Source organism: Dermochelys coriacea, chromosome 10 (assembly GCF_009764565.3).
Source record: "Dermochelys coriacea isolate rDerCor1 chromosome 10, rDerCor1.pri.v4, whole genome shotgun sequence".
Lineage (NCBI taxonomy): Eukaryota > Metazoa > Chordata > Testudines > Dermochelyidae > Dermochelys > Dermochelys coriacea.
This window is the reverse complement of record NC_050077.1, coordinates 47126080-47145017: the sequence shown is the minus strand read 5'-3', so window position 1 is coordinate 47145017 and position 18938 is coordinate 47126080. Positions and strand designations below refer to the sequence as shown.

The 18938-nt window shown below is 47.8% G+C and overlaps 2 protein-coding genes across 14 annotated transcripts in view; one reads left to right on the top strand and one right to left on the bottom strand.

The window, feature by feature from the left end:
• CLK3 (CDC like kinase 3) overlaps positions 1 to 14966 on the bottom strand; it is a 33502-nt gene extending 18536 nt beyond the window's left edge. The window contains exons 1-3 of one of the 3 annotated variants that reach the window (XM_043494287.1): positions 14956 to 14966; positions 8250 to 8385; positions 4582 to 4730 (exon numbers count right to left, since the gene is read on the bottom strand). In XM_043494287.1, the coding sequence (XP_043350222.1) occupies positions 4582 to 4730 (149 nt within the window). In that variant the 5' untranslated portion in view covers positions 8250 to 8385; positions 14956 to 14966. Of the gene's footprint in view, positions 1 to 4581; positions 4731 to 8067; positions 8152 to 8249; positions 8405 to 14955 lie in introns of those variants that run through there. The other 2 variants (XM_038418084.2, XM_038418085.2) reach the window with 2 other exon arrangements.
• LOC119862092 (myosin-3-like) overlaps positions 12751 to 18938 on the top strand; it is a 37813-nt gene continuing 31625 nt past the window's right edge. For 3 of the 11 annotated variants that reach the window (XM_038418081.2, XM_038418073.2, XM_043494281.1), the window contains exons 1-5: positions 12841 to 13065; positions 13930 to 14341; positions 14863 to 15014; positions 16847 to 17153; positions 17810 to 17907. In XM_038418081.2, the coding sequence (XP_038274009.1) occupies positions 14120 to 14341; positions 14863 to 15014; positions 16847 to 17153; positions 17810 to 17907 (779 nt within the window). In that variant the 5' untranslated portion in view covers positions 12841 to 13065; positions 13930 to 14119. Of the gene's footprint in view, positions 13066 to 13929; positions 14342 to 14862; positions 15015 to 16846; positions 17154 to 17809; positions 17908 to 18938 lie in introns of all 11 variants that reach the window. The other 8 variants (XM_038418082.2, XM_038418076.2, XM_038418074.2 and 5 more) reach the window with 6 other exon arrangements.

The window sequence follows — 18938 nt, the reverse complement described above, 5'->3', positions numbered from 1 at the left end:
ACTGGTGTGCCACCCACGAGGTGTGCCTTTTAAAAAAAGTTCTCTTAGAAGCTAGAGACTGCCTCGTTGAGCCGTGTCCCTGATTTGAGGAGTACTGCGGGAATCTTTGCCTATTACTCCTACCTTGTTTCCTGCTATAGTCCTATCTCTGCTGAGAGGGGTAGAAGTGAGGAGCGGGCTGAGGCTTAAAATTCTTCTTCTGTGGGGCTGGCATGTGGAGGCCCAGTGACTTTAAGGTTTCCCTAGAGACTTTTAGGCTATGAAGCCTAGAGTCCATCTGTTCTGTGAACGGACCCGATCCGTCAAACGGCGAGTCTTGAATGGTCTGCTATACCTCTGGGGGGAGGCCCAAGACCTGCAGCCACCAGCTTCAGCGCATAACAATGGTAGCGGACATTGTGCAGGTGGCCAAGTCCACCGCGTCCAACGCAGCCTGCAAGGAAGTCCTTGCAATCACCTTACCCTCCTCGATAACAGCTCCAAAATTGAAACAGGAGTCTGTTTGAAGGAGCTCCTTAAACTTGGACAGAGGGAGCAGCTGAGCACCGCTTGCTGATTACCAGTTGGAAGCTGAAGCCCCCCAGTGGAACAGACCTTATGGCTGAAGAGGTCCAACTTCTTTGGATTTTGACACAGGGCCTTGCTGCCCTTGCCTTTCCTTGGCATTGGCCACATCCACTACCAACATGCCCAGTTGAGGGCAGCTGAAGAGGTATTCATACCTCTTGGAAGGTATGAAGTATTTCCTTTCCACCCCCTTTGCCATGGGAGGAATGGAGGCAGGAGTTTGCCAGAGGATCTTTGTGGTAGTATGAATGGTCTTGATCAAGGGACAGGCCACTCTTGACGGTCCTTCTGGCATCAGAATATCCACCATGGGAGCTGTGTCTTCTGACACTTCCACTGCCTGAAGACCTAGGTTTTGAGCTATTCTTCTGAGCAGCTCTTGATGGACCCTATTGTCCATGGCTGGCAAAGAGGCAGACACTACTGCCTCGTCTGAGGAGGAAGATGAAGAAGCCCCCATGGGCACAGGTTCCTCCTGACCCTGCAATTCATGAGGTTCCTCCCCCCAGTGATACCATCTGCGTGGTGGCTGGCACGATGCCAGCGGTGGTGCCGGGCTCCGATCCTTTAGGGGGTTCCCTTACCATCGAGGCAGATGGGGGGTTCTGCCTGTCTGAGGCAACGGACAGGGACCTGGAGCTCAGCCCCTGGGCTTGATGGTATGCTCAGGGGGTCCAGAATGGCCATTGCCTTAGAGCTTGCCATTGAGGAGGCCAGGGCATCATAGGGACCTGGTGTGCCTCCTCCCGCCAGGAACGATGAGAATGGTGCCGGCTCTGCCTGGAGATATATGACTCCAGCTACGAGGCCGAGCCTGACCTTGGGGACCACGAGGGTGCTGGAGAGCGGTGCCCCAGTGAGGGGGACTGCTGCCAAAGCATGGCTGGTTTACCCTCAGAGAGAACTGGCCCCTTGTGCGGTGCCAGTTCCAGAAACTGCTATGCCATCATCTCCATAAGGTCCCTTGTGGCCTCAAAATGTATCTGGGGTAGATGGCATGTCCAACTCCCCCATCTGGCTCTCTTGCGCTGGGGAGTCCAACAGGACCGGACTCAATGGTTCCGCCTGTTCGGCCGGAGTCAACGGTGCCGGTTTCGCTTGAGCGGGAACTGAGTGTCCCGACACAGGACATGCTCCGTTAGCCCCATCACGCTCCACTGCTCTAACTGTTGACTAACGCCCCCTCTCGGCTCTTCTTTGCTTCTTATGCGGCACTGGCAAGCGTGACCAGTGCCAAGAGGCCGCTGAAGTTGTCTTCAGTGCCGGAGAGTGTCGGTGTCGCGAGTCTCTAGGTGCCAGGTCCTTTGCCAGCACCGCAGCATCCCTTACGGAGGCCAGTGTGCTCCGCACCAAAGTGCTGGATTTCGGTGCTGATACAAGCTGTGCCAGCTGCAGGTGAAGGGCCAACTCCATAAGAAGAAATTTGAAGTCCCTCTCCTTTTTTGTTCTTGGGTGGAAGCTCCTGCAGATTCTACACTCTGATGGGCTTCCTGCAAGTACTTTAAACAGGAGTTGTGAGGATCTCCCCTAGGCACAAGCTTTAGACAAGATCCAGTGTCTGAAGCCTTGACATTGAAGCATAGCCCTGTCCCCAAAGGTGAGACCGGGGGCGAAAGGCCCTACAAAGTCTTAACTAACTAAACTAAAAACTAACAATACTATGCTAATAAAAACTATTTACAAAACAAAGAAAGAGAACGCTAGGGAATCGCTTGCCCAAGGCAAGTAAGTACTGACACTGGCAGTAAGAAGGAACTGAAGAGGCGACAGGTCAGCAGGGACCTATATACACTGCCATAAAGGCACCACTCCAAGGGGCTCCACAGCCAACCTGATGGATACTGCTAAGGGAAAAACCTTCTGACAACTGTGGATGCAGCGCGTGCACACACCTACTTGGAATGGACATGAGCAATCACTCGAAGAAGAAAAAGATATTAACATTTAAATGAACTATAAATATAAGGATATCACTGTCTCAATTTCTCTTTGAAGTATGTAGCAAATCACCTGCAAATGGTGGGAGATAGGCAATTGCCTTATGTTAAACCATGTAACTAATTACCAGTGAGAAAATAGAAGGTTACTTCAAAAGCCTATTGTTCACCCAAGGACTGGTGCTGTCAAGAGGCTGCAAAAAATCTCTATACAAAAACTCTTAGGACAGGATCCTTTCATCTCAGATCTACTTAAGCTTCATTCAGGGGAAGTTTGAGGTGTAAAATTGAGGTCTCCAGTCCCATCTGGACCACCCAAATATTGAATGTTTGGACACTGAACTATAATATTTGATTCTGAAAAGGACTCTTTGCAACTCTGAAGCTCACCATCTCTACTATAAACTGACCTAAAAACTATTTATACCTGTATGTATAATGATCTGTTCTCTTTTTTAATAAATTTTAGCTTAGTTGATAAGAATTGGCTGTAAGTATGTATTTGGGTAAGATCTAAAATATTCATTAACCTGGTAGGTAATGTGTCCAATCTGTTGGGACTGGCAGAACTTTTTATATGATGAACAAGATTTTCAGTAAGCCCCATCATATTTGACTTGGCTGTCTGGGTGGGAGCCGAAGGCTGGGTTGCTTTAAGGGAACTGTGTTTTGGTGTCTGGGTAACCAGTACAGCATTATGGAAGCTGTTTTGTTGCTGGCTTGGTAAATCTAAGTATCAGAATAACCACCAGTTTTGTCTGTCACATTCCATGTCAGTGTTTATGTAGCAAAGCTTGTAGTTCATAAAGACAAAGGTCAGTTTATTGCCCTTTCACATTCAAAGTGAGTGTCTTATATTTTAAGGTTGTCTGAAGTTTACTTTATACATTTTTGATGTGCAGTTAACCACAACTTGACGCCATTCAATATTTACATAAGAGCAACCAATCATATCTTTAATCAAAATTTTGGGAGCTGCTAATGTTCCAGTTTGTCAAGTCTCGATTTTCTTCATTTTTCTCCCTCTTTGCCAAGCAAGGGGCCAATTGTTGCCAAATAGGATAGCGATTTCACTTGATCCATTAGATGCTGGGCCAAGACTAACTAATTTAACATAGGCTGCCAAACAGATAGCAGCAACTGTAGGTCACTACTGACCTTGGTTGAAACTGAAATATAGATCTCAGATTCCTAGACTTTAAGGCCATAAGGGACCATCATGTTCATCTAGTCTGACCTTCTGCACATTGCAGGCCAGTAGACCCATTATCTCTGGCTGAATTACTGAAGTATTCAAATCTTGATATAAAGACTTCAAGAATAAGAAAAAATAAAAACCAACAATGGAAAGGTTAAATAATGTAAGGGTCAGCTGGATACACTTTTTGTTGCCTTTGCACTAGCAAACTGCAGTTGCAAGTTGAACCACACAGACAAACACCTGTGCAAGCTGCTATGCTGACTAGCTATCCTATTTCAGATGCACAGTGTACCACATGGGCATGCAGCACTACTTGCAAACGTTACAGTTCCCATCCCCACAGTTCTCAGCACAGTTCCTTGAAGCAGATGCTTAGTGCCTATGCTAAATCTATTTGCACCTATGCATTATTTTTGGTTTGTTCCAGTGGATGCTTTGAACAAGGCTGGAATTTAAGCAGGGCCAAATTAGGAAGGAACACATAGCTGTTTTAGTTCAGCTATTTCTTAAAATTTTCGGGTAACACTTTCACTCTACCCCAACTAACTAAATCAGGGCAGCAATTTCAGAAGACAACTTGGTTTGACATTAGAGATTTAATTCACTCCTTGATATCAGTACTGAGAAACAGTGACTCCAGGGCAGAGTATTTCATCAATACTTAAGGTATCTCAGTATTTTAGAAAGGAGTCGTAGTCGGATATGGAGTCAAAGATTTAACAAGAGGCTCAGAAGCAAATAAACCCATTTACTTCCAATTTTGAAGCTATTAGCCATGTTCAGGAAATGCTGATAATGTCATCACCCAATTCTATCCCTGAAATCTGATTAGAATCTTAGAGGAGAATCTCAACCTCCAATTAAACCAGCTCTCACCTTCTAGACCGTGATCTCCTTGGAAGATCCCTTTGAGGCTGGTATCGCAATCTTCCTTCATATTCTCTGCTGTGAGACCTCCTCCTCTTCCATTTGTGACTCATGTAGGTCTCCTGCTCAGGGGATTGATATCTCTTGCAGTGATGCATCTAGGGACATAAGAAAGGCACTTCAAGTAAAAACTGTCATTTCCTCTATGGGCAAACATTTCTAGTTTCCTACACCCAGGTCCCCACCAACTTCTACACAGAGTTCAGGAGCTCCAATATTCTCTGAAACTAATTAATTGTTCATATTTTACCAACTTTTTGAAAGCCTCATACAGCTCACTGCATAGTAAGCGAAAAGCATGAAAACAAAAACTATGCCCAAAGAATTGGAGGAAACTCCCATAAAAGCCATCCATCACCAGCAATATTAATAATTAGAAGTTATAATTTTAAAAAGGCTTCACAAAGCAAGCAATGCGTGTAACCAGACCCCAAAAAATATTACAGGGACACCATCAACATAAAAACCACTTTTTTTCTAAAAAGTTTTATACCCTCTTGTTACAAACACCTAAAATTACTGTAACTGAAAGAGGCTACGAAAAACTTTTCCCTGTATTTTTTTTCCAGTTTATTTGCTTTACAATCAACTGTAATCTGTTTCACTGTTTCCTCTCTATACCAGTTAGTTTACCCTGTTTCACAAAAGCAATAGGGATGAGAACACTCTGTTAAACAGGAAAAGTGATTGTAAAACTACAGAAATTGGCAGGGAGTCTCAGGAGCAGATGTAGGACTTGACACTATTTTAACTTTTTAAAAACTGACTAATTAAATAAAGTGTCCCTTTAATACAAAAGAGCACTGATGCTCTGTTTAAAAAAAAAAAAAAAAAAAAAGATAAATGACACCTAAATAATCAGACACAAAAGAGACGTGGATGGCTCAGAGTACCTGTAAGTAGAGACAGAGCCTTTCACTTCTTGATCATAGTTAGAATCCAAACTATATTAATATGGTATGACAAAAATCAGTGCTTCCTAACAGCTTTTCACTGACTTGCAAAATGGTGTACTTAGGCCAGTTTTTAGTGGACTGATGTCCTTATTTGCAGAAAAAACAGATTTCAACGGTATCTGTTAGGGAATCTTCCACACACACATATTCAAAAGACAAGTGAGATTTAAGAATGCAGTGGCCAGAATAGAGATTGCTCCATGCAAAGCAGCCATAAATCCTGGTTTAAATGCCCTCAAGAGGATTCCCTGGCATAAGGAAAGCCTCTAGTGGCATAAAGCAGTCATAGCAGTTCTTAGGCCCCTAAGAAAGAGGCCCGGACAACCTGCACAATGACACCAAGCTCCTCAAAAATCCTTGTTGGTACTTCATGTGAGACAGGTTTCAGAGAAGCAGCCGTGTTAGTCTGTATTCGCAAAAAGAAAAGGAGTACTTGTGGCACCTTAGAGACTAACAAATTTATTTGAGCATAAGCATGTAAGACAGTAGCCTGAAGGCTATTCTAGCTTGATTCAACCTGGGTGCCAGCTCCAGGATCAGGGAGCATCTGAGGACAGCTTGGCCAGTTTAGAGAACACGGGCCAAATCATCTTTTAAGTTAACAATGAAATTAACTATCACTGTTACACTGGAAGCTGGAACAAACTATAAGCCTCTTAAAAGACCACCATCCGATCAATTTAGGGCCAAAGTGTAAGTTATAACATCTTACTGTTTTTAAAAAAGCAAGACCAACCATTACCATTTCCCATTTAATCTAAGTGATTTAAGTAATCAATTTTAATCTTGTTTTGCATTTGTATTTTTTAGTTATTTTCCTAAAGAAAGATTCATTCACATCAATTGGGATAATCATGAAAATGAGCTGATCTGCAACCAAATATAAAATTTAGTATAAAGGCAATACTACTTTTTGCTATCCAGGGAGATATGCTATATCTATTCACATTTATTTAAGCAATTATACATCTTAACATACATTTATTTAGATTCTTAATTTCTACACTTTCCTCTTGGTTCTGTATATAATTTAAAAAAGAGCACCATTTAATGCATTAAAATTTGAGGAGGGCTCATTGATGCAGCATTTGGGTTTATTTACATGATTTTAATAGATTAGAATAAGTTTAAGCATTATCATGGTTAGTAATTTCTAATTTAATTTTAACTATATTTTAAAAGAAAATGTATTTTAAATAAAATCTGATTTAAATAAAAACAATTTTTTAAAAATTAAAAATAAATTGATTTTTATCTTCTCAGTATTCCTTGCAGTATTCACAACTCAAATGCCACAGAATTGGACTAATTCATGAGAGCTAGAAGAGAAAATTAAGTCTATTTTCTTTGGTAGAGAAATGCAAAATGTAGACAAATGTGTAAAGCCTGTCAGATTTTGAAAGCCCTCAAGTCTGGTTAAAAAAAAGTTAAAAAAAAGCTGATCTTGAACTAATAATGCCCTAGAACAAAGCAGTCATTCCTGGTTTCTCCCTCATCTTGTATGGATTTTCTAGATCTCTTCTGCTGCCTTATTTCTACTTTATCTGCATCTTCTGTCTGAGACAGCTTAAGTCCCATTCTTTTGAAGTGGAAAGCCTTAACCAGCGGTGTCAGTGGTTCCTCCTACCATATTCTACCATCCCATCATGGTGACCTCACATCTACCTGAAGAGATGTGGACAAAACTTCTATTGGACCCATCAGCTGCTTCTTCAGACAGTGAAAATGGTGGCTAGGGAACAATGCAAAACACTACTTCCCTGAAGGTGTCAGCCTCGTGATTGAGAGACTAAAGTAGAGCCCACAAAGTATTCATCCTCTAAGACCAGAGGTGAACATTTCCCCTCCCTTCATCGGCTTGACTCCCCAATCTGTGTATCCACTTCTCTCATTATGAGAATCCAGTTAGACACAGAAACAAAACCACTCTGTGACAAAGAGGTTTCCAGTTTCTGCTTTAACAAAACCCAGTCAGAAACACACTGTTGTTCCTCAATGCAACATATTACAAAGAAGTGCACTTGGTCATTATCTGAGAGTTGCAAAAAAAGGACTTTGGTCCCTTGACATCCTTCATGTGATCATAGTAATTTTTAAATGGACATAGGAGGGTTTTAATTTTGGATCGTCAGCTATCTCACCCAATACAATTATATTATTTCTACACCATCTCCATCAGCAGACATTCCAAAACCGGGGATCAGCTGTGAAAACACTTGTAAATTTTAAATCCCCTCCCATCTCCCAGGAACCAGCAGAGGACCTGGTTCTAGACACACACCCTACAGCATAAAGAAAGCAGGCCCAGAGGCCGGGGCAGGGAAGGGGGGCGCCCCCAGACCTCAGGTTCTCCTGAGACCCTCGCGGGGAGGGGGCAGCCCCAGAGGCGGGGGGCTGGCGCCGGGGACTCTCGTGGGGAGGGGGGTGGGAAGGGGCAGCCCCAGAGGCGGGGAAGGCCCGCGGAGGGAGGCGCTCAAACCTGGCGCTGGGGAAGCGAGTCTCGGCCCTCAGGACAGGACAGGACAGGACAGGACAGGCCAGGCCCGTCCCTTGCCCCATCCGGGTCTCACCCCCCTCCCCCACTCCGAGTTCCCGGATGTTCCGGCCCCGCTCGCGCTCCCCGCCTCCGGGGGCTGTCGCGGCCGAGCGCCCCGCACTCACCGTCCCGCACCCCCTCAGAGCTGCGCTCGGCGGCTCCGCTCAGGCCCTGCGCCGCCGCAGCTGCTGCTTCCGCTTCCGGCTAGACCTGCGGCGCGAGCGGGCACCCCACGGCCACCACCTCCAACCACGACACGAGCTGCGCGCGCAGCCCCTTCCTGCTGACAACCCGTCACGCCAGCAAGAAGGGCTCCTCCGAGCGCTACCTACGCTCCTGGTTCCTCTAGCCACCCGCTCTATGCTCTTGGAGGACTTCTTTGCGGGAAACCCCTTTCTTCCCGGGGCACGTGGCAGCCGGGGCTTGGCGTACAACAGGGCACCTGTGTAGCGTGCGCGCGCAGGGCCCCGGGGTATTGCATTTGCTTTCCTTGGAAAACGGCCATGAATGACTGGTATTTGTTGCCAGGGGGTCGCTTGGCACAAGCCCAGCCCAGCCCCTGCCATGTCCCCTGCATTCGCATCCCGCCTTCTGGAGCGCTCCACCTGCCTAAGCCACAACCCTGCTGCAGGTTTTAACTGCACCGTCCAGCCCGTGCCTCGCTGAGGTGCCAGTCGCACCTCTTCGGGAAAAGCCATGAAGCGCTTCGGCCCTTAATGACAGGTTTCAGAGCAGCAGCCGTGTTCGTCTGTATTCGCAAAAAGAAGGGGAGGACTTGTGGCACCTTAGAGACTAACAAATTGATTCGAGCATAAGCTTTCGTGAGCTACGGCTCACTTCATCGGATGCATCCGATGAATTTGTTAGTCTCTAAGGTGCCACAAGTATGCCTTTTCTTTTTTCATCTTAAGTGATCACTCTCCTAACAGTGTGTATGGTAACACCCATTGTTTCATGTTCTCTGTGTGTGTATATCAATCTCTCCACTGTATTTTCCACTGAATGCATCCGATGAAGTGAGCTGTAGCTCACAAAAACTTATGCTCAAATAAATTTGTTAGTCTCTAAGGTGCCACAAGTCCTCCCCTTCTTTTTGCGAATACAGACTAACACGTCTGCTGCTCTGAAACCTGTCACTTAAGATGAGCTATTACCAGCAGGAAGGGCGGGTGAGGAAGAAAACCTTTTGTGGTGATAATCAAGGTGGGCCATTTCCAGCAGTTCACAAGAACGTCTGAGAAACAGTGGGGGGTGGGAGGGTAGATAACATGGGGAAATATTAAATTAAATATTAAAATACGCAAATTACTTTGTGTAATGACCCATCCACTCCCAGTCTCTATTCAAGCCTAAATTAATTGTATCCAGTTTGCAAATTAATTCCAATTCAGCAGACTCGTTGGAGTCTGTTTTTGAAATTTTTTTGTTGAAGGATAGCCACCCTCAGGTCTGTAATCGAGTGACCGGAGAGATTGAAGTGTTCTCCAACCGGTTTTTGAATGTTATAATTCTTGACGTCTGATTTGTGTCCATTTATTCTTTTACGTAGAGACTGTCCAGTTTGACCAATGTACATGGCAGAGGGGCATTGCTGGCACATGATGGCATATATCACATTGATATGATGCACAGGTGAACGAGCCTCTGATAGTGTGGCTGATGTGATTAGGCCCTATGATGGTATCCCCTGAATAGATATGTGGACAGAGTTGGCAACAGGCTTTGTTGCAAGGATAGGTTTCTGGGTTAGTGGTTCTGCTGTGTGGTGTGTGGTTGCTGGTGAGTATTTGCTTCAGATTGGGGGGCTGTCTGTAAGCAAGGACTGGCCTGTCTCCCAAGATCTGTGAGAGTGATGGATCGTCCTTCAGGATAGGTTGTAGATCCTTGATGATGCGTTGGAGAGGTTTTAGTTGGGGGCTGAAGGTGATGGCTAGTGGTGTTCTGTTATTTTCTTTGTTGGGCCTGTCCTGTAGTAGGTGACTTCTGGGTACTCTTCTGGCTCTGTCAATCTTCACTTCAGCAGGAGGGTATTGTAGTTGTAAAAGTGCTTCTGACTTTACTAGTGCTTTTTATATAGCCTGTTGTAAAACTATGCAAATATCTAGATGATTTGATGTACCCCCGGAAGTCCTCAGCGTACCCCCAGGGCAGGGGTGAAAGTAACTTAAAGGACTTACTGGGTACACCAGAATCCTGAGCTGGGGGGGCGTGGCCTCAACCAGAAAAGGCAGGGCCTTTAAATCCCCAGGCCCTTTAAATCTTGATTTAAAGGGCCCGGGGCTCTGGCTGCGGTCGTGGTGGCTGGGAGCCACGGGCCCTTTAAATCACTGCCGGAGCTACCAGCTGCAGAGGCGGCTGGGAGCTCAGGGGCTACTGCAGCAGAGCCCTGGGCCCTTTAAATCAACGTTGGAGCCCCACTGCTGCTACCCCAGGGCTCTGGCGGTGGGGCTTGGGCGGCAGTTTAAAGGGCCCAGGGCTCCGGCCACCACTACTGCCCTGGGGTAGTGGTGGCAGCCGGGCATCTGGCAGTGATTTAAAGGGCCCAGGACTCCCAGCTTCCGCTACCGCAATGGAGCCCTGGACCCTTTAAATCGCCGTCCAAGCCCCGTGGCTCCGGCAGCAGGGCTCTGGTGTCAATTTAAAGGGCCTGGGGCTCCTGATGCTGCCGGGAGCCCAGGCCCTTTAAGTGGACAGCCTTGGGGAGCCGGTCCAGACGGCACACTGGTTCTTGCCAGTACGCCATACTGGACCAGACCGGCTTACTTTCGCTTCTGCCCCAGGGATACTGCCAGTGTTAGCTGGGCTGTATTATCTGTCCTAGCATGTCTGCAATGAAGAGCTGTTCAGTGAAGTCATGTCACTCCCTGGGAGTTGTTCTGCTGAGGTGTCACAGTTTGCTTTTTCTGTGAAAGGAACCTTTAATTGGGCTGTTATGGGGAGTGTGTGTGTGTATGTGCATGTGTGGTCACTGAGCTAGATTCATCCCTGGTCCAGGGACAGAGAAGGGGCTAGTGTCTTCCTTATTCAGGACCTGCTGAGGGCGGGTTTGGCTCCTGGTGCAGGCTAAGGTAGCTCTAAGCTGCTCTAATTTGCCTGCTGCACAGTTGTAAAATCATTGGGGTGCAGCACTGCCACCCACCTGCTATGAAGTGCTCCAGCACACTCCCCCCCATTCTAAAATGCTCCCTTCACTGGGGCCCACTGCGGTGCATGTAGGTAAACCGCCCCCCTCACCTGTTCTGAAATGCCCCAGCCCCCACGGCCCTCAAAATGCCTCTTGTACTGGGGCTTCCTGCAGCATGGGGGAGAAGGGGCAGGGGAGTCAATTCTGCAGCTCTGTCAGAGAGCCTCCTGTACCATGGGTATGCTTTGGGAGGGGGCTTCCAGCCTGTGTGCTTGCTTACCTCTGGTTACTCAATATTGCCAACCCTCGTGATCTGATCACAAGTCTCACAAGGTTTGGTGTTTTCCTTAAAGCCCCAGCTCCTGGAGTCATGTGAATATGTGAGACGCTCAGCTTTCGTTTTTATATAAAGCGTCTTGCCCTCATGGTTGCAGAGAAAAGCTTGAAAAGTCTTGAAGAAAAATAAAAAGAACCCAACATGTATTTTAAAAAAAAATCTCATATTTTTACGGCCTGACTCATGAGTTTGAACATGGAGGGGTTGGCAGTTATTATCCCTGGATCTGGGAATCCCTGGCATGGCTAGTTTGCCAGCATTCAGAAAGGGGTTGGATTCCCAGCCCCCTTTCCCCCTTTCAGTGCAAACATGAGTGTCAATGAAAAGCTAATAAAGGGATCAGTGGTTGCTGCTATTAATAGCAGATGAGTCACATACGGTATGTAAAAGAGACTTGATGGACGTTTTGGGAGGTAATTGTTGTTGGAAGGCTTGTGCAGGCAGTGGGGAATGTGGAGTGCTAGGTGAATGGTGTCTGTAAAGGGATGTATAGAAAGAGCAGCAGGTGGAAAAGCAGCGTACCTGTAACTGCAAATGAACTAAGAGGGGATTGAAAGAAAACTGCCACATAACAGATACAATTTGCTACCTGTTGCATTTCGTTATCGAGAAGAGTAAGTTACTCAACGGAGATTTTAAGCTACTTAAATAGAATCTTTAAAATAATTAAAAACCAAATAGGAAGTTGCCATCTTTCCTTGCTTCACCACCGTCCTGTTGTGTGGCCTTGGGCAAGTCACTTTATGTCTGTCTGTCTGTTTTCCCTCTAGTTAGATTGGAAATATCTTTTTTTTTTTTATATCTGTGCACTTTGCCAGTATGAGTTCAAGGCTAGATCAGATTTCTTTGTTTTAACCCAGACAGTTACTGCAAGAAGGCTGAGCCAGAGAAATGAGGTTTGCTTTTTGTTCTGAAAGCAGAGAGTTTAGTTGTGGAGGAGGGTTTTGGCTGGGGGATCTGGTTAGTTACAAATTCACTGTCTGTGGCGATCCTCACTCCCCACTGCTACCATGGATGGAGACCCTGAATCTCCCAGCTCCCTCACATGGGATCGCAGCTGCGCCACCACGATTCCACTATCCCCAGGGCCCAGGATGGAAGTGGGGGAGGCAGGATTGGGGCAGTTTTACTTTCATTCCCAGGGAAGCGCTGAGCATAGAGAGAGAGGGACAGTGGCAGGAGAGGGGCCCAGGGTGTGTGGGGAAGCGTGGGCCTGCTGCGGCTGGTGAGCAACTCTGCCAGGCTCCCCTGCCGCTCCCCCATCATAGCCGCCTACACGTCACAATCGAGCCAGTTTATCAGGAGAGGGGGAACAGGCACTTTGAAGCTTGTTGCCATCTCGGTTGCCATGGCAGCAGCAATCCTGTGTTTCCTGACATGGGGAGAGGTGGTGAGTACAGCAGCTGAGCTGAACGAAGAGACGCCCTGGAGATTCAATCGGACGGAGTCCCCAAGGGCCTGCGGGGAGACTCGCGGATGGGTAAGTCACTTACCAGTGCTCTGCTTGCACTCTCACCAGCGCCTGTGTTTCTCCTGGCCAAAGCTTGGAGCAGAGGGTGCAGCCACTTCATGTTCACCAGGGCTTGGTCTTTTCCTATCACACACCCTGTGTTGGCAAATGCAGGATGTTGTGAATAGAGATGGGGTCCAGTTTGGAGCTATAGGGCCAGCTGGGGGAAAAGGTTCCTCCTTCGGACTCTCCCCATGCTGGAGCGGATGTTGCCAAGGAACCACCCAGCCTTATCTGCCCACTCATGTTCTACTTTCAAGTCCACAGTCAGAGCCTCCCACCTCCCTCTGCAGCATTGTTGCCTGTGTCACGCACCTCCATAGGGATGTTTGCTGTGGGATTGACCAGGTGGGCTCTGTGACTGATAGGGGAGAGTGGCCTTCAGCCTTGCAACTGAGGTGGGATACGGGCGTTCCTGGTTTTGAGCTTGTTCGGGGAGTCACCTCCGCGAGAGGAGATGCAGCCATCTGTCTGTGGATTTATGCTGTGCTCAGTGCTGTGACATCTGAGAGAAAACACTAAGGGTTCTCAATGGCCTTCACCTCTAGTGCAGCTACCAGCACAGTCCAGGGAAGAGGTTGGGGTTGCAAGCCTCCTCCTGTTCCCTCTCTTCAGTGTCCTGACCATACAGATCTGCCCAGCCAATTGCAGCCAGAGGATCTGCCCCATAGCGCAGTGTGCCGATTCGCATGGCACCCTGGGAAATGGAACAGAGGATTCTGGGATGTGCTTGGAGGTGGCGCAGTAGTGAGTGACATTGCAGGGTGAGGTATCCCATATGAATTCCCTTGTTGGGTATCCACTGATTCTTCCTTTTGCTGCCCTTGGTGACAGGCCTCTGGCACTCAATGCCACAGCTGGATTGCATCTCCTCCATGTACCATAGATCTGGATCTGTGAGATTCCCCTTGGAAGCTCCAGGGAAAGTGCCGTGTGTGAAGCAAATGTTAGTACCTGAGACTCAGCTGCACTGATGACCTTTCGAGGGAGGGCACTCCTCCTCCCTCATACCACCGGGCCATAAATGTCCCACCAGAAGCAGAACAGCTTTCCTGGCCTGCCGTCCCGGTACAGCGGTGATGGATGCTTCCAGCATGGCACTGACACGGGGGTCTCAGGTTGGGCTGGCCAGGATCCTGAGAACAGTAAAAGAAGCCCACGGGCAACTCGACCCTGTTCTGTGTCAGAGCTGGAGAGGAGCTACACAAACAGCTACCCCTCGTCAGGGGTCCCTTTCCAAGGAGAGGTAATGGAACCAGCCTGACCTTCGTGCTGGGGGACCAGGCACCTTTCTGGGACTTCACAGGATTCCTGCAAAGGGGTCATGCTCCATCCTTGGCCTTCTGCTTGTCATACCATGTGCCTCCTAAGATAAAGCAGGCTGATGTCCTGCTGGTGATGGGTCTGGGACTCAATTCCTTGGCACACTAAAACTGCTCAGAGGGCAATCTGCCAGCAATCCCCTGTGATCTCACCTCTGGCACAGAGGCCATGGGCATTACCTCTGCCACACCCCAGATTCCCTCTCCCTCACAAGCTGCCATGAGCATTCATGAGGTGGCTGGGTGGCAGGGGTTGTTAGTGACTGCTCCCATGATTCACAGCCTTTGTTCAAGCAACATCCCTGACATTGATGGGGAGAGATTCCAGTGCGGGACGGGTAGAGTGAAAAGGAGAGAGTGTGAGTGTGTGTATCAAGGGGGGATCAAGATGGAAGTGGCACATCCCTGTCCTCTGCATCAGTCTTTTCTTCCTCACCTCATTCAGAACCCTCTGAACGGGACGCCAGGACCCTGGGAGCCCGGCCACTCCAACAGCGCATGGAGAGAGTCCAGCAGGGGCTCTCTTAGCCCCAAGCACATCGAAAGAGCCAGGTCCATGAGCCCCTTGCGAGGGATCCACTCCATAGATAGTGGGATGTAAGTTCAGTTTTAAAAGAGCTTGGGATGGGAGGGATCCCGTGGGAATCGAGTGGAATCGTCTGTGATTGAAGGGTGCAGAAAACTTGCTTGTTGGGAAGATTTGCAAGGAATCTTTCTTATATAAGTACAGTTTAGGTGGATGGATGGAAGGACAGAAAGAAATACTTACAGAGCAAGTCAGATCCTTTTCTTAAGCAATAAGTTACAACTGGAACTCCCTGCTGCTGTGTGTTATTGGATCAACTTGCTTAATACATTTCAAAATGGATCAGACACTCACAGCCAGACAAATAGCATCTGCAGTCACACTAGGTAAGACAAAACAAAAGCTGTTCATCCTCATGCTTCAGTCCAGAAATTGATCACCACTTGCAGCCAGGAAGAAATTTCCCTGCTGGGTATAGCCCTGCACAACTAGGTGCCTGAAGAGCTTTTCTCCTTCCTTGAAAGCATCCCGCATGCAGGGGATTGGGTTAGATTTATCATTGGTGGGTTTCAGGTAGGCAATTGCTATGTTCTTACATCGCATATCTGGGGTTGTGAATTACTGGGCAGTAAGTTGTTTCAATCACATGAGTTTAAATTGCACGATCTGTGGAATATTGCAGCATAATTCATACTCTGGAGTGAGTGTTTTTGGTTAATTTCCTTTTAAAATAAGAAATGTGTCCTTCCCCTGAGAACTATAATGGGAAAAATGTCCCTAAGATTGATTGATCTATCAGTTGATATGTTCATCCCCATACATATCCATCCATACAGTCATCCAAACTGAAATGGTGGTTTCACTAGCATTCCTATAACTCTGATTTTACCAAACAAAGCCCCTGAGCAAAGAGCAGAGGGGAAGTAGAGTCCAAGCCTTTAAATTTCCACTTGCCCTGCAGAAGCAGTGGGGGTTTTCTCAGTGTAATTCAATGGAATTCACCTGCAGGACTGGGGGTATTTTCTGGTGTCAGGACTGCAGGTGGCTGCCTAGGGTATTGCCTCTCAAGAGTCACTGGAATAGCACAAGGACATAATGATCATTCAGCAATACTTTTGTCCCATGCTGTTCTTCCCAAGGGGCCTGATCCTGACATGGGCTAAGTATCAGCAATTCCCACTAACATCAGAGGGAGTTAAAGCTTGGTAGCTTGCTTGGTAGCTCTCGGAATTAAGCTCTGGCTGTGAAGTTTATGCCTGCTCTAGTCCTTCTCACTCACACCAGAAAGGGAGGCCATGTTTCTGCTCAGCCATGTGTAGTGGCTGCATTTGGCTCTCAGATTCTACCTCTCCCTCCCACCATGCCTCCTTTGAAGCAATGCTGCACCTAGCGCGGTGGTTTCTGGGACACATTTGGTAACAGACATCTGGTCTTCCCTGCATTTGCCTGAGGACTCCCTGGAGGTATCAGGTGTTTACTGTTAGCTTTCTCAGCCATTCATTGAAGGAACTGGGGTGGGTATTGAATCTTTAACAAAGATAGGTTTTCTCCCAGCTGTTTATAGGGCATCTGAGTTAAATAGGAGTTATCCCTTCCTCTTTCAGTCAATTGGGTTTCATTTACCTGATACTTGGGATGACATCATCCTACTAGTTCTCCTGTTGTCCATAGAGTCTCATAGGATGTAGAGGTTGGACAAAGACATTTTTCCTAATTATGCCCCAGAATCCATTGCACCAGGTAACCTTTAAAGACAAATGGTATGACTAATGAGTTGTGAACAATGGTTTAAGGATGATCTTGTCACCATTGAGGTCTCCTGTTAGCTATCCTCATTGTTCTACCTTCCCAGGCCTTTCAATCAGTCGTTAAAATTAAAAAGGATGGATCTCTTTCTTGGCAGAGTTTTAACCAATGACGTGGAATGTGCCAGGAAGCATTCCAGCCCACCACTCAGAAGGAGGTATTCTTTATCTCGTCTCCCGGACTGGGGCACAGAAGAATATGGTCCAATGCGACCATTGACTCGAAGGGTGTGGAGTGGATTGGAGCTGGACCTGCGGGCATCTTTACCAGAGAATGTGCAGAGGACAGCGGCGCTGGGGCCCTCTCTGCGGGACACTCCTGGGGTGCTAGAGGGACAGGCAGAAGCGCTGCAAAAGCTGGAACTCAACAGGGTGAAGTTTGAGCTACTTTCCATTAAGCAGAAGGTAAACTGGAGTCTTTCCAAATCCTGGGGAGTTTGTGAGGACCTGTCTGATTGGGACACAGGAGGAGCGGCTGGTTCTAGTCCTTCTTCTAGACACTCATCTGACTTTGGGGCTGACTCTGAGACATGCTAAGCACCTGCACCCTCCATTGGTTTCAATAGCTACATGTGCTCAGGACCCCTCAGGGTCAAGCCTGATGAGTCTAACCAATTCCAAGCTTCTCAGATGCAGCACATTACATCTCAGTGGTCTGGGCAGGCTGCTCAGTTGTTTCCATTGGGATGACTTGAGCCAGTGAGTGCCCATCCTTCAGAGGGTGAATGCAGTACAGTGGAGCGGGATGGTGCTGTTCACACTCTCTGTGCCTGAGTGCTCAGTGCTTGCTGAGATCAATGACTTCAGTGGACTTTGCACTAGCTAGGTTGTGTCCCCTAGCATGTGGTCTCATTTGAGGAACTAGCAGCTTATGATCCTGGAGGTTAGAGATGCCTATCTGGGAGGCTGGAGCAGCTTCTAGCTTATCTCTGTTGGGAATAGTCTGGCCTCTGTCATGGAGAATAGAGAGTGGCACTCCTCTGGCATTGTTCTCTTCAAGATTTAGTATAAAATTAAGCTGCTTGCCTTTGAATTCTCTCCTGACCTCGCCTTTCCCACAGCAGATGGAGAGCTCCCTCACCCAATTAGAGAAGAAAAAGAGCTGGCTGGACCTGTCCCGCTATGAAGACCAGAAACAGAGAGGGGACCTGCAAGAGAAGTACGTGAATTGGGGGCGGGTGGTAGGAAGGCTTTGGGTTGAGAATTCTAGGCAAGGAGTACATAGGATGCAGGCAGCTGGGACAGGGTCAGAGGTACCGTACATAGAGAGACTAGGGTGCAGAGTGGGTTGGCGAAGACGGCAGCTTAAGGAGCTTCTTGTTTAGCATGTGAAATCGTTGAGCTAGAGTGGAGGTTTTAGGCATACCTAAGGGAGTTAGGCACCTGCCTGCCTTAGGTGCCCCTGGAAATCCTAGTCTAAATCTTTCGGTCAGCACCATATTACCCTCCCTGAGCAGCCTGCATTCTCAGTGGGGCAGCTGCCCCAACCCAGAAGACTAGGTGGCTCGGGACTGGAGGTGGAGAGTGCCCCTAGGCATCCATGTCCACTCCAGCCCTGGCCAGTGGGGACTGAGTGAAAGTTCTTCTCACTTGAGAGCTATTTAGTAACTTGTGTGTGATGAGTTTGTCTGTAGAAGGTCTTAGTCCAGTTCTAGTGGACCAGAGTCCACACCAGAAATGCAGACCCCAGATTTGGCAGTTGCTATCTCCCTGGCTGGCATGCTCAGCAGAGAGGCCAGGGTTTGAATGAACTCCCCTCTGGTCAGGTTTGGTGTGTGCCCTGCTCTGTTCCTTGTACCTGCTCTCTGGATAAGCAAAGGACTTCAGTGTATGAGTCAGCCTGGCACCTTTCACCAGCACTGAACTCACCAACGTAACCTACTCTTCTTCCTTAGGAAAAGGGGTTTTGGTGGGAACGGGGGACAGTGGCTGACAGTGGTTGGCCCAGAGGTTGGGAGCGAGCATGAGGATTGGAGCAACCTGTCAGTTTGGGTCTGGGGCATCTCTAGAGGGGGCACAGGGAGCAACTGTTGGACAAAGGGTCCATTTGGAGCGTGGGGGTGGCGACAGCTGTCAGGTAGTTCCCAGCCAGTGGACATGGTGGTTGGAAAGAGGGCAGGGAGAGGGGCAATTGGGAAAGTGACAGAGAGATTGGGATGTGACGAATGGAAGCAGGGTGGAGCTACTGTC